At 45.0% G+C, this 14,768-nt stretch overlaps 1 protein-coding gene across 2 annotated transcripts; it reads left to right on the plus strand.

Annotated features, from left to right (window-relative positions):
- The first annotated feature begins 3,668 nt into the window (after positions 1-3,668).
- S1PR1 (sphingosine-1-phosphate receptor 1) lies at positions 3,669-10,510 on the plus strand. 2 transcript variants are annotated; one of them, XM_020788685.3, is made up of 2 exons: positions 3,669-4,015; positions 7,354-10,510. In XM_020788685.3, the coding sequence occupies exon 2, from the start codon at positions 7,498-7,500 to the stop codon at positions 8,635-8,637; it is 1,140 nt and encodes a 379-aa protein (XP_020644344.1). In that variant the 5' UTR covers positions 3,669-4,015; positions 7,354-7,497; the 3' UTR covers positions 8,638-10,510. The 2 variants fall into 2 exon arrangements, with proteins under 2 accessions (XP_020644344.1, XP_020644346.1); XM_020788687.3 differs by lacking the exon at positions 3,669-4,015 and adding an exon at positions 5,485-6,238.
- Positions 10,511-14,768: the final 4,258 nt, after the last annotated feature.

Genomic DNA, 14,768 nt, shown 5'->3' on the forward strand with positions numbered 1-14,768 from the left:
TTTAGTTTAAAAGCATGATCACAAATACCATCTCTAGGCTATAGGAGTCTCCAACTACCCGCTGCAGACAGAACAAGAAAGGCTCAGATTCGTGCAGTTCAACGAGAAGTGTAGTTTATATAATTCCACCCTAGATTCACAGAACCATAGAACTGCGGAGCTGAAATGGACCTCAAAGGATATAAAGTCCAAACCTTGCTGTTGCTGGTTGTGGAGGAAAAACAAAAATGTATCAGCCACGGTGGAAGAATGGTTGTGGTCTAAAGAGGAAACCTGGATGGGAATAAAGAAATATATTTGGTTCTATCTTGGTCTGTGTCTGAGACAGAAAGGGTTGGTTAGCCTGTTGTGATTTCTTTCTTTCTTTCATTGCAGTGACCCAGAATGGTGTCCAGATGGGACGGTAGCCCACAGTTATAACCACAGGAAATGAAGCTGAATCCTAACTAGTACTGAGTTATGGAGCAAAGTTAGCTGGCAGCAGGGCACACAAAAAAATGGGGGGAAGGAGAATGGCCTTTGGCCATTTATGAGGATGCCCAGTGGTTTAGATATCTGGCTGCAGAGCCAGAGGTTGGGAGTTTGATTCTCCACAGTGTCTTCTGTGAGTAGAGCCAGCCTGTGTAACCTTGGACAAGCTGCACAGTCCCAGGGCATCCCAAGAAGGGAATGGTAAAACACTTCTGAATTTTCTCTCCCTGGCAAACCCTGAAAATGGTTAACGTAAGTCAGGGTTGACTTGATGGCACATGATGTGAGGCTGCATGAAGTTTCCCTGATTTTCCCTCTTTAAGGAGAACTTGCTAAAAATGATACAGAATGGTTTCCTGTCACCTCCCTTTTAACCTTCTTGTCCCAAACAGAGTAGTCCTAGAACGAGCTGGAATTTTCAGCATGAATACATTACTGAAACAGCGACCTCTACGTTGGCTTGGGCACGTCGTGAGAATGGCTGATGGTCGGATTCCAAAGGATCTCCTGCATGGAGAATTAGTGCAGGGAAATCGCCCCAGAGGGAGACCACAGCTGCGATACAAGGACATCTGCAAGCGAGATCTGAAGGCCTTAGGAATAGACCTCAACAGATGGGAAACCTTGACATCTGAGCATTCAGCCTGGAGGCAGGCACTGCATCATGGCCTCTCCCAATTTGAAGAGACCCTTGCCCAGCAGGCCGAGGCAAAGAGGAAGTCACAAAAGCAGCAAAACCAGGGAGCTGGACAGGGGACAGGTTGTATTTGTCCTCAGTGTGGAAGGGATTGCCACTCCTGAATTGGCCTTCTCAGCCACACTAGACGCTGTTCCAAGTCCTCCACATAGAGCACGTTACCATAGTCTTTCGAGACTGAAGGATGCCTAACTCACAAAATAGGGTGACAGATCAGAAAAATAAATCCAGTTGACAGGTGTTAACCACACTGATGCTTTTCACACCTTTTCTGTGCAAACTTATGTTTGAAGTAAGCATTTGGATCCTGATTAAGAATATAAAGACATGGGGTTGCAGTAGTTATTCCACTAGATAGGACTCACCAATTGTCTACACAAACTGATGTGCAGGTAAAGGTCAATACTGTGTTTTAAAGGCATGGCTAATATTGTGCCCCAGAGCAGCTGAAAGTCTGAGGTCTGATCCAGGAAATCCCTGGTTCTAATCTTGCTTCTGCCATGATTTGTGGCACAGAGGATTGGCATCAAGTGGCATTAAGTGGTGAGGCTTTCATTCCTGCCCGCCCTTCTTGTGCTGCAATGCCACCTGCTAACCTGGCTCAGGAGATTAAAGGCAAAAGCACCCCAAATGGGGGAGGGGGGAGGGAGTGTGTATAAATAAATATCGTCCACCATGTTAAATCCACCAAACCATCATAATCATCTTAGAGCTGCAGAGCTGGAAGAGACCCTGTGTTCAAGGAGGCACAATGAGGAATCGAACCCCCTAATCTCTGACTCCACAGCCAAATACTTAAACCACTGATCTATCCAGCAGGTCTATAGAATCTACCATGCTAAATCCACAAAACCAACAGTAATACACTAATTGTATGCCATCAAGTCAATTCTGATTTATGGTGGCCTTTTCCAGAGCTCTCTACGTACAAAGTACTCAGAAATCCCGTGGCATTCCCTTCTTCTTCAGGTACCTCAGGACTGTTCAGCTTCCTGAAGGCTACCTAGACAGGCTCTGTTCCCAGGAGGCACTGTGGGAAACTGAATTCTTGACGTCTGGCTTCATAGCTAGATAACTAACTCCCTGAGCTGTGTGGCTTCATAACTGGATGATGGGCTAGATTCATCACCCCAACAACTGCCTGCCTGCTGGCTGCTGTCAAAAGATGGCAAGGCCAGGACCACTCTTCCAGTGTCCTCAGCTGCCACAATCCAGAGCTGGCATTGCCTGTATATAGCTTAAGGAATGCTCATATAGCTTAAGGAATGCTCATAGAGCCTCGTGGCTTGATCAGAAGATGGCTGTATTTCTGCCACATCTCTCCTAATTGGGAAATCATCATCATAATCTAAGAACTGTGGAGCTGGAAAGGACCCTATGGATCATAAGAGTCCAGCCTTTTTCAGTGGGGAACTGAATTCCCAAAAAGACCTAAACGACTGATCTAGCACAGGAGTCAAAGAGCAGGAACTCTTCTTAGTTAGGCCCTGGGACTAGCCTTTTCTCCTGAACCAGGAGAGGACAAATGACCAGTGATGGTGAGGACACACTGGTTAAAAAGACAACTGGCCTTGCCATTAAGGAGTCTTAGGCAATTCACTCTTTTCCTCTGTACCTGTAAGACAGATTTGATCTTGCACACATAGGGTGGCCAGCTGACTAGGAAGATGCTCCTATACCTCTTTAAAGTCAAACTTCTAAGTCAGAGAAAAGCAGCATAAGCTCCTAATGCAGAAGAGGACAACAACGGATTTTCCACGCCTCCCATCAGCCCTAGGGAAACCACGAGAGCTCATGGGCGTTGTAGTCTTTTATGTATATGGCTGCAGTTGCTCAGCTATGTACGTCTTAATGCTTACCCCTATGGGTATGGGGGAGGTAAGGGAGGGCGCTCCCCCTCATCTTAAACTTGACATTTCTCTAAATGCGCACAGGTAAAAAGTATACTCAGGACAACAATCCACAGCTACTATTAAAAGGCTTTGGCGCACCTGGCCCCCGGAATTATTCCTACTGGTGCCCACGCTCTGACCCAGCTCTGTTAAAGGCACCGGAGCAGCCTCCGCCGGGCGAGGAGTCGTCACCCGGTAGCCTCGGGTGGCTTCGCCGGGCGAAGGAGCGTGAATTCCCCAAGCCCGCCAGCGGTTCGGCGGTGCCTCCCTTCAGACAACCCTCCTCCGGGTCGCCTGCCTCTCCCCCTCCTCCAACCTCGCGCGGCGCCTTCAAGGCCCGTCCCCCCCCCCCCTTCCTCCCCGTCAACACGTGCGCCTGCCCGGTATAAAAACCCCGCCAGCGGCGGCTCCTCAGCCCAGACCAAACTTTTCGCGAGCGCCCGGCCGGCTGGCGGGGAGAAGGAGGAGGAGAAGAAGAAGACAGGTGTTAACCCTTCCGCAGCCACGCCTGGCCAAGCCTTGCTGGCGCCCCCGCCCAGGCAGCCACACAAGCCGGGCCCGGGTCAAGAAAGTCGGAGGGCGGCCACGCACACATTGCCCCCCCCTCCGGGTCGAAGGCGTCGCCTGGTTTTCCACTTCGCGCTCTTTGGCCATTTCCCGCCCCCCTTTCTTGACCATCCCCACGACCGACGCTGCACCAGGAGGCTGGTCAAGAGTGAAACTCGGAGCGACTTTTGAAGAGAACGAGGGAGAAGAGAGAGAGAGAGAGAGACTGGGGGGAAAGAGGCAACTGACTCCCAAGGGGTGGACACTTTGCGAAAGGAAGCGTCTCCAGTGAACGCTACGGAGGCAGCCCGGCTTTTGTGAGGCAAGTGGGGCTGCCGGGCGCGATGTGAGGAGCAGGGGAGCCCGTCTGTCTCCTCCTGAAAGAGACTCGTCGCCCCGTGTGAACGAGGTAAGAAGAACCGGCCCGGTGGGAAAGGAGGTGCGGGCGGCGATGGAGGAGGAGAGTGCGGGGGGCAGCGGCTCCCCTTGCACGCGTTGCAGTTTGTTCCAAGGAGCCTTCTCACGTGTGAATGTAGCGAGAAACGAGGGACCGGCTTCGTTCTGGGATCTTGGCTTGGCCAGGCAGGACGAGGCGAGGACGGCTGTCAGAACATCCGCTTCGCTTGGGACACGCTCGGTGGCAACCCCAACACTGCTTCTTTGTAAGGTGGGAAGGCTGCCCACCAGCACACGGATCATTCTCCGTGGAAGTGGCCGTGATTTAAATATTGGCGTACTCGTGGGGCACGAGGCGTTCAAGTCCCACTGTGTTCAATGGGGTTTACTCCTAGGAAAGCCTGCACAGCATTGGAAGCCCTCGCCTCTCTGTTGTGCTGATTGGCATCACCCAATGATGCAGGAAGTGGCAGAAAGCTGCCCAGGAGTTAAATCCTGTTATCTGCAACAAAAAACCCTCCCAGAATGTTGTGTAGTGCCTGTACCTATGGATTAACTCGCCCCTCAGCTTTCTACGCACTTCATGCCCAGCAGCGATGACCCTGTGAACTGAGCCTGCTGAAGGGGTTTGAGCTGATGGTGGAAGATTTGCCTCCAGAATACTGGAGATTGTATCGCCCAAGTCAGACATGATGGCCAGTTGCAGGCAGCTGATAGTGGACTTGCTTGTAAAACAAAACAAAACAAAACATAGGCAGCTACTAGAGGCTAACTTTTGAAGACTAAGGTGACATCTGCTTTCATAGCTTAACATGCAGAATTCACTGAGAGAATGAGATGTTCAATTACAGGGGCACAGGCTGAGGGACACTGGATGGTTAACAGAATGTCCATTGGCAGGAAGAGTACAAAAGATAATTTTTATGGCAATGCAGAAATGTGACATTATGATAGCTAAAACACCAGTGCGCTATACAATTGCCATGGTGAACTTGATAGTAGTGTAGATGTAGAAATGCTACCTAGTAACATAATTGATAATATTTAGAAGGTGGCGTTTTTTTGTTTTCTAAGGCGCAAATCCTGGCTTTTAATTTTGCTTTGTGCCTGGCTAACAAGCTGTGACTTGTTACTGGTGCTGTATTTGCATGGCAAAACAAACCAGATTACAACAAACTGTACACCACAGCTTGTCATGCTCTGTGAGCATGGCACAGAAAATTCCATTTTAGGGAGGAAGAAAAAGTTTTGTTTTGTTTTTTAAAGGAAAGAGCATAAGTGTCTGCTATGGTGCCCTTTCCTGGCCAAGTGTGAGAAAGTGCCCTTGACTGACAGAAGTTAGACTTCAGCTGGTTGTCGCAGAGTAGGAGATGACAGAATCCAAATAGAAAGCATCACCTTGAGGTTTTAATGGCACTAGTGCACCATAAGAGCAGGAGGAGCTGCTTCTTTATAAAATGATATTTCCCTCCTTTATCAGAGAAATTGGAAGTGGGGAGAACTTGAGCTGCTGAAGGAATGTGGGGCCACCACTGAGCCTGTTAGCGGATCCAAGGGAAGGGAGTTTTGTTCTTAAGCATGGAGTGGAAGAACACTGCCACGTATAGGACAGAAGCAATTTCCACCCTGTTCATTTTGGCTGATGTCAATGGAGGGTTCTGTCTTGTAGTTTGTGAGAGCAATTTGTTTGCTTGAATCATTTTGGTTTTGATAAAAAAAAATTTGTTTTGCTCTATGTTCTTCTTAACCTGGTTTAACGTGCTCTTGTTTTGATTTCAACTTTAGTCATGCAGCTTGATTTATAAATAGGGTTTGGCTCTGCAAGACCCAATACAATCCAATTCAATTTGATGATCTTTAATGTGCCTTCAGCTGTTGTATAATAGGATGCTTATGGTAAATTTGTCATCTGTACCTTTGTGTAGACATGCTGTGGATGCCTGGAGAGGGGTAGCATTCCCGTTGTGCCTGGTCACTATTGCTGTTCTCATGTTCTGCACATTCAGATAGAGAGTTCTGAAAAGAGCTCATATCATAGGTTCCCTCTATGATAGCCAGGGACCTTGCAATCAGGAAGCATTTTTTTGTGTGTGTGTGCACACAAGTTGTATATCTCTGAACTAGACAATGTTCAGAACTTAATACAACGTATGAAATTTAGGAGCAGAGATGGTAGGTGGGTACAGTCCCAACTCTCCCCCTTCTTACTTCCACTGAACATTTGCAAAGGATTTAGGTAAGAGCTTTTGCCTATTTGAATTCACAATGGCTGTGAACCTGCTATGGTGGGATAATGGACAAGCCTTGGAGGCAGGAAACCTAAAAGCCATTCTTTGACTGGATTTGTACTTTTGATGCTCAGGAGCTTAAGGAGATATATAAAGATTAATAAGGTGGATGGGGGAGAGTCTTGTTCTCAGCAGGACTGACTTCTGAGTAGACACAAGATTTGTCCTGGAAGGTTGTCAGAGAAAGACTGTGTGGAGTTAAGTAGAAATGTCTTGTAGACAATGAAAGCCAACAATTGTGTGTAATTCCTGTTTCCTCTCATTGTTTTGAAACTGCATTTCAAAAATTGAGTTTGCTTTGTGAGTTTGAGTTGTCTCAACCATTCTTTTGTTTTTCTATTCAGCAACGCCAACAAGCTGGGTAAGCGTTGGTGGTGATGCTGATGATTTTAGACACGTCTTGAACTAGATTTTAATCATGCACAGAAGTTTTGGGTGCTGTGATTTGATTGCAGTTTATGTAAAAATCAAAGCACCTTGTACATGACACCAGTGCAGTTATCAAGACCTCATAGTTATGAGCATTCATATTTAAAAGAAATGTTTGCCAAAGTCTCTGATACTTGATGGATGTTCATATGGTTTGTAATAACTGTTACCTCTTCCTCTCTACTATTGTGGTGGCAATTTAAACTCCAAGAGTCACTTGTCTATAGGAGAATATTTTTTGTATTAGCATATAATCTTTGCTTCAAATAGCCTGTGTTATTGTTTTTGCTAATGCTAGATGATGTCCTCCCTCCCCCCTGTAGCTTTCCTTAGTCTGGTGTCTTTCACATGTTTGGACTATGACTCTGAGAATCTCTGCCTATTAGTGATGTTGTATGAGACTGATGAGATTGTAATTCAAAACATCTGGAAGGTGCTGAATTGAGGAAGGCAGATCTGAATTATATACACAATTTGAGGCAAACTGTGTTTTCACTGTTAGTGTTTAATTTGCATAATTCTGACCATAGTGGACTTCCAGGATTTTGTGTTTGTGTTGCAAAATGTTGGCTTTTGAGTTGCAGTGAACTACGCTAATTCTGTTTTGCCTTTTGTCTCCTGTTTTTTTTTAAAGGATGTGGTTTCTGAGGTTACCTAGAACGTGCTAGAAATTGGAGTCACAGAAATCTGGACGGCGCAACAAGGGTGGTTGGGAAAAGTTTCTGCTCTACGTCGCCTCTTGGCAGCTGTCTGGAGAACTGCGGTCCACACTGGAACCATGGACACCACCAGTGGCCCCCATGTGATGGCCACTAATACAGTCAGCGATTATGTCAATTATGAAATCATCATCAAGCATTACAACTTCACTGGGAAGCTAAATGAGAAAGGGGACCATGGGATCAAAGCCTCTTCTGTGGTCTTTATCATCATTTGTTGCTTCATCATCCTGGAGAACATATTTGTCCTGCTCACTATCTGGAAAACCAAGAAGTTCCACAGACCTATGTATTACTTCATTGGCAACTTGGCACTCTCGGACTTACTGGCTGGGGTGGCTTACACAGCCAACCTCTTGCTGTCTGGACACAAAACCTACACCCTTACTCCTGCCCAGTGGTTTCTTAGGGAAGGGAGTATGTTTGTGGCACTGTCTGCTTCAGTCTTCAGCCTTCTGGCCATTGCCATTGAGAGGTATATTACAATGCTGAAGATGAAACTCCACAATGGCAGCAATAGTTTCCGTTGTTTCCTGCTGATCAGTGCCTGTTGGGTGGTCTCTGTGATATTAGGGGGTCTCCCTATTATGGGGTGGAACTGCATTGGCATTCTAAAGAAATGTTCCACTGTGCTGCCTCTCTACCATAAGCATTACATCCTCTTCTGCACCACCGTGTTCACTGTCCTCTTGTTATCCATCGTGGTTCTTTATTGCAGAATCTACATCTTGGTAAGGACAAGGAGCCGTAGGCTGACCTTTCGGAAGAATGCTGCCAAAGCCACCCGGAGCTCAGAGAAATCTCTGGCCTTGCTGAAGACAGTGATCATTGTTTTAAGTGTGTTCATTGTCTGCTGGGCTCCTTTGTTCATCCTCCTCCTGCTGGATGTGAAATGCGAGGTCAAAACCTGCCCAATCCTCCTCAAAACTGAATATTTCATCGTCCTAGCTGTTCTCAACTCAGCTACAAACCCCATCATCTATACGCTAACCAATAAGGAGATGCGGAGGGCCTTTGTTAAGATTATGTGGTGCTGTAAGTGTCCTGCCAAAGACTCAGGGACCAAATTCAAGAGACCAATCATTGGAGGGATAGAGTTTAGCCGAAGCCGATCTGACAATTCCTCTCATCCACAGAAAGATGAGGGTGACTCTCCAGAGACAATTGTGTCTTCGGGTAACGTCACCTCATCATCTTAGGACTTTGTGCGAAGAAGAAATACGGCCCCTCGAAGGCCGACACAAGGGGAATGGCTCTGCTCACTTGTCTCCAGCCAGAAGGAGAAGAGCTATGGGAGAAGAGATTGGTTTGAAGGGAGAAAATGAGGCACTTCCTAAGGTTGATGGTATAAGATAGAAGGAGGAACCCTTCCTGGAAGTTCATGTGTTGGCTTTATGCTGAGGCAGCTTACGATGGTTAGGAACGTTCATGCCCTAAATCATTCTGAAGGACTAAATCTTTGGTAAAACAACATATATTTAATGGAAGTGTGAGTGAGGGAAGAGAGAAGTTATCTTCAAATGTTTTTTTTTCCTTCCTAAGACAAATGTGAACCCCTGAAACAAAGATCTCACTGTTCTTGAACAATGGGCCTTCTGAACTTACTTCAAAGCAAGGGAAGCAAAAGTGGCAATGTATTCTGGGTAAACAAAGAAAGAACTTGAGGATTGTGCCTCAAGATTGGCCAGGTGCAGACCTTCAATTAAAAGTAGATGGCAATTGGATGTTGAAGGCTGTAGTTGGTTTGTCTGAGAAACACAGCCCCATATGTCTTCTTCCAGCTGAACTGCCTGAGATTTAGTGGGGCTTTACTTGAGTTAGGTTGGGATGCTTCGAATAGTAGCACCATTTGGACCTTGCAACTGAATTGATTTGGCAAATTGAATTTATTATTAATAATTTTTGTGGCACCTCTCTACACAAAATGTTGTAAAATTGCCATCATTTTGCCCACTTTCACAATGTTGCAGTTGTGGTTTAGGCTATGAGACTGTTCTAAGCCTTAGGAAGGTTGAACAAAGTTGAGTCTCCGTAGGTTGTAGACTTCATCACTGATGGATCATGACTAGAGTGGAGAGCACTGCACCCAAAGTTTGGGGATGAGGTGCCCCCACCTCCTAAGTCCATAAGCCACCACAGGCTTAAGTTAGTAGACTATGGTCCTCTGTATTACACTCCAGAACATTTTATATCTCAGAACATTCATAGTTTTAAAAGATGTAAATAGTTTATCAATCAATGTTCACCGAAGGTATTCTTTGTGTTAACTGAATGTAATTTGTTTCTGCATCAATTTCTTGTCTAAGTGTGTGTATATTATATAAATATACACACGTGTGTGCATCTATTTTCTAACCTGAGATGATCAGGTTGATTATGTACTGTGTAGAGAGGTGATAACAACAAGCATAGAATCTTTACTGTACCCAAATGGCCTCAGTCTTACCAGACCTGCGGCTTCACCTGTAATCCAAATTTACAGAGTACTATCCAATTTAAATTAGTACCTAGGCCTGCCTCTTGTCTCCAAGGGTGATGACATGCAAAGAAACACAACAAAAGTTTTTGCAGTTGAGCAAGAGAGTAAGAGTATTGTGGAAAGGGCAAGAGGGGGTGGAATTGAAGAATCTGTCTCTTAAAAGCACCTCTCCTTCTTTCTATGGGAGGGATCACAGCTCAGGTGAAGAGCAAATCTTTATATTCAGAAGATTCCAGAGCAAAACAGTCTGAAGGAAATGGCAGTGGTTTGCCATTCTGGCGGGAGGGTTCTGGAGTTTATACTTTTGTAGCCTTTGATATCTCCTGGTGTGATCCACTCATGGACTGAACCCCCTCCTCACTTGAAGACTAGTGACCTAGAGCATTACAGTACTGTGGAAAGAATTTGATGAAGTCAAGTGATTAATGTACAAAAATTGGTTGAATTTTTTATGTGACTGACATTTTAGTATTATTTCCAGTGCAATTTCTTTTATATATATATATAAAATAGTATTTAAAATGTTTCTGACTTTGTACAATTTGCACATAGCTTCACTGACCTCTAAACATTAATAAACTGGGGGTTTTGTACATGTTCTTTTATGGCCATTCCTTCCTTCACATTTTCATCCATTATGGTTAAAACCAGCTACTCTTTAGAGAGTTTAGTGGAAATATTCACACCATTTTAATTCCCCAGACGCAGTGAACATTTGCCATATTATCTCTACTTAACAAAGGAAACAAATGCACAAAGATGTCCTCGTTTATGTGGAAACTATTAAAGTCCATAGTTCTTGCACATGTATATAAACCCTCTCAGTAGTGGCTATGATGGGTGACCTCTGTAGTGAGGCAACATTAAATTGAAACAGGTATCCGTTAAGAGTAACCAAATTGTGACTGGAATATTATGACTGAAGGTTTAAGAACATGCTCAATGTGATTGTGCCAGGCCTGTTTCTTTAAATGCAGCCTCCCTCCAAAAAATGGGGGGAGAGGCACAGAGACCAGTGCTCTCATTTTAAAACCCCCAGGAACAAATCTCCACATGCCACTGTGTCCCTGCAGTTCTGCCTCAATTATGTGAAAATGGATGGAGGATGTGTTTCAAATTAAGGCATAAAAGAGGCAGGCAGAAATCTTACACTCACCACAGTCCTTCTTGGAATTTGGGGTTGGAAGGGAGGCAGGAACTGAATTCACTATTCCCATTTGTTCACCCTGTTTCACATGTAATTGGGTAAATCTGCTTTTTAAAAAAATGCAGGTCTGCTCCCACTGCACGTTGTTCTGCCCTTAGACCAGTGTTTCCCACCCTTGGGTGCTGAAATGTTCTTGGTCTAAAACTTCCAGAAGCCTTCATCACGAGCAGTGCTGGCCATTATTTCTGTAGTCCAAGAACATCTGAGGTCCCAAGGTTGGGAACCAGCGCCTTAGAGGGGGCTTCATACTGTTGTTCCTTCTCCTGAAACTGAACAATTAGTCCCATCTGTCCTCTGAATCCTTGGAGGGGGCTGTCAAGTTGCAGTGCAGAGATAAGAGTCTTGGCCTTGGCACGGGAACTAGCAGAAAGCACATTCCTGCTCATGCTGCAGAAGCAAAGGGGGCTTCACATTTTGCCCCTCCACAGAAAATGAGGTTGGGTGGTGCAATTTGGGGAAGAGCAAGGCAGAAGGTACAGCAGTTATGTATTCACCGTGTACTGTATGCATAAACTCAAAGGTGTGATCTCCAGTCACCGTTATGGGAAGTTCCCTTTTAAAATTTAATTTCTCTGAATTCCTCAGCTTCATGATCACTGGCTATAGTAGCTAGGGGTGTTGGAGAGTTTTCTTCTCCCTTACCATTCAAAAAAGCCACAGGAAACTGCTTCTAGCCTGGGAACAACTCAAATATTTCAAAGTGTCTAAGCTGCTGTTGTGCGGCATCAACTCCGTTCTGCCTTAATGAGTCTGCAATAGTATTTTCAATGCATATGAGATTTTCAAGTGGCAGTTCACACTTGACACCCTTTAGTGAGTTTCCATCGTCGAGTGGGGATTTGAACCCAGTACCAACACTCAATTCACACTCTGTGTGGCATTCTATCCACAACACTACACTGACTCCCTCTTGTTCTACCAAAGAAAGACATAATGAGTGGCAGCCCTTTACAGGACTCTGTGTGGCCGTTTGAAAAAGCAGTTGCATTTTTTTGTTGGGAAGCCTAGCTGTTCCTTGGCAAAGACTGGAAAGTGGAGCTCCTCCCCCAGATCAAATTGGGCATCATCATTACTCATGAGCGCATTAATGTATCTGGTAATTAGGAGCTATAGAATGGAGGGCACCACCAGAAATGCAAGTGTTTGTAATTTAACCTCGAGCATCACGGTGTAGCCTTCCAACTGCCTGCTGTGAACCGTGACTTCGCACACACGGTGTGAAACCTCTTCGCTCCCCTCCCTAAGTGCCAAACCTCAATTGCACGCCTGATTGCTACATATTTATGTCCTCTTATCACGTGGCTGTTTCATTTTGCCAGATGGGGGTGAAATTGTCAAGACTTAAAACAACACAGAGGAAGGATCTGAATGGTTGATGGTGGGAAGCAAGGAAGGAGAATTAGGTTTTAATGCTACAGCAGCTTCCCATCATAGAACTGTGTTTAACCGTGCAGTATATTAAGTGACTCTGTGGTAAATGAAAGATGAGTAGCTCTGAATGTGTGCATGCAACTATTAAAAGGCATATTTAGTGGTAATATATTGTAGCAGCAAGATGAACAACCTCCACAGAAACTATGTGATGCATTTACTGGGTGCGGTGCCTTCTAGACAGCTGGAACCACCAGTCTCAAAGTACACTCTTCTGAAAGCCGATCTAAACATATGTGGTAGAATAACGTGACACATTTTTTCCTGGTTTGTTTTACAGTATATTAGGCTGTAAATGGATGATGACCTCTCCTGTGGAAAACTCTCTGCACATGGAAAATTATAGAAAGCTAGTCCAAAACTGTTTCTTTTGTTATGCTGGTTTTCTATACTGTATTTGCTGAGATTACAGTTTTGTAGCAGCAGCCTGATCCCCCCCCCCCAAAATCTGTGACCCAAAATATTTTTGACTGGCTGTGTTTGGAAAGGCCTCACTGAACATAATTATTTCTGAGGAGGTGCATATATGATTGCACTGCTAATATCCATGTTGCTTGAAGGGGACTCAGTAATCCTATTCCATTTTACTTAAGTTACTGCTCTTTCTGCAGATGGTGGGCATTGCTGTTCCACTTCGTTCTACAGTCCTGATTAAACTGGGAAGCTCAAAACAATTCATCATACTCAGATGATAGAGCTTCACAATACTTGGTTATTTTACTGTATCCGTGTCAGGATAATTTCTGTCCAAAGCTGATGTACAACCAGCCAAAATCCATCTACTGCAGATGTGTCATTCAGTGGTCCAGAACCTGAGATTCTGATAGCTTTATCATATGCGTCTACCTAGGTTGGTTTTTCCTTTCCCTCTCCCTTCCACATGTCGGTGTGCACACACACACACACACACTCTCTCTCTCAGCCTCTCTCTCTCTCTAGGTAATACCCTGGAATTTTATTGAAACTTACAGGATGCAGTTGGATTGCAAAGATAACCTTCCCCTTCTTGGAGTGTGTGTCATTTCTCCATCAGGTTTATGGTGGGAAATTCTGCTCCCTGACTGAAAGAGGTTTCTCAGGTCGCAACCTTTTACTTCCTGAAGGAAATTCCAAAAATGCCCTGAAGACAAAAACTGGAAACAGACCGGGATTTCTCTCCATCTGTCTGCCTGCGTGGAAAGAATGATTTCATGTGTGATCATTTCCTTTCTTTTCAGTTGCTGTCCGGAGCAAAGCTTGGAGGTGGGAAGTACCAGGTCTGCATTTGCAAAGGGATAAAGCATATCTTAATGAAGGGTTGTTTTTGAATTATTGTTTATAGTTTTATTTCTTAGATTTCTGTCCTGCCCAACAGGTGAAGTATGTACGGGTGTTGGAGGTGGGGGTGGGGGTGGGGAAGTAGCTATATAATTTTTCACATGTATTTTTTTCTGACTGACTATTTTCTAGCCCTTTCCTGCTTTATTTATTTCATTTTTAAATTGTGATACATAATTTTGGGATTACTCTAGCAACACAAATAACTATCTGAACACAAAGAGTGCACTGTCTACTCACCAATACTTCCCACTCATTAAGGAGAAACTCTGCTTACAGTTAAGCATATCTAGATCTGTGCCCAGCTGGGAGACCGTGTGGGAAACGTCACGTAAACCAGCTCTGGGAAGTGAAACTTTTAGCGAAGAGGTAAAGGCTAGTCAGTTTTATCAGATGTACTAAATTTGTGCAGCAAAAGGAGGAAGAATTCCAAATGATGCCCTTTACAAATATGCCTTGCCAAAAGATACTTTCCAGCCTGGATTGCCCATTAGGCGAGGCACAGTGGGACAGCCCCTCTCCTCAGACATTCAAGGGTTTCTGTAACTCTAGCCTGCATCAGGCCTACATGACATCAGTGGCCAACTGTAGCTATACTTTGGATGACACTTTAGGGGATTTTAAAAAATACCTGTCATTTGGGGGGGTAGTGTTTCTCTTATATGGGGATATCTGTAGCCCATATAGGCCCAGAAAGATTGGCATTGCTGCAGTGAGAGAAGAGAACAGGGGAAATTATCCCTGTGGTATTTACATAGAACAGTGTTTCCCAAACTTTTTCGACTCATGGCTTCCTTTGAGTGGTATCAGTGGTGGAGGACCAGGTAGAGCGGTGTAGGGCACAGGGTGGAGACGGAGGTGAAGGAGTACAGAGGCCCACACCACCAGCACTAGCT

Source organism: Pogona vitticeps, chromosome 4, assembly GCF_051106095.1.
Source record: "Pogona vitticeps strain Pit_001003342236 chromosome 4, PviZW2.1, whole genome shotgun sequence".
Classification (NCBI taxonomy): Eukaryota; Metazoa; Chordata; class Lepidosauria; order Squamata; family Agamidae; genus Pogona; species Pogona vitticeps.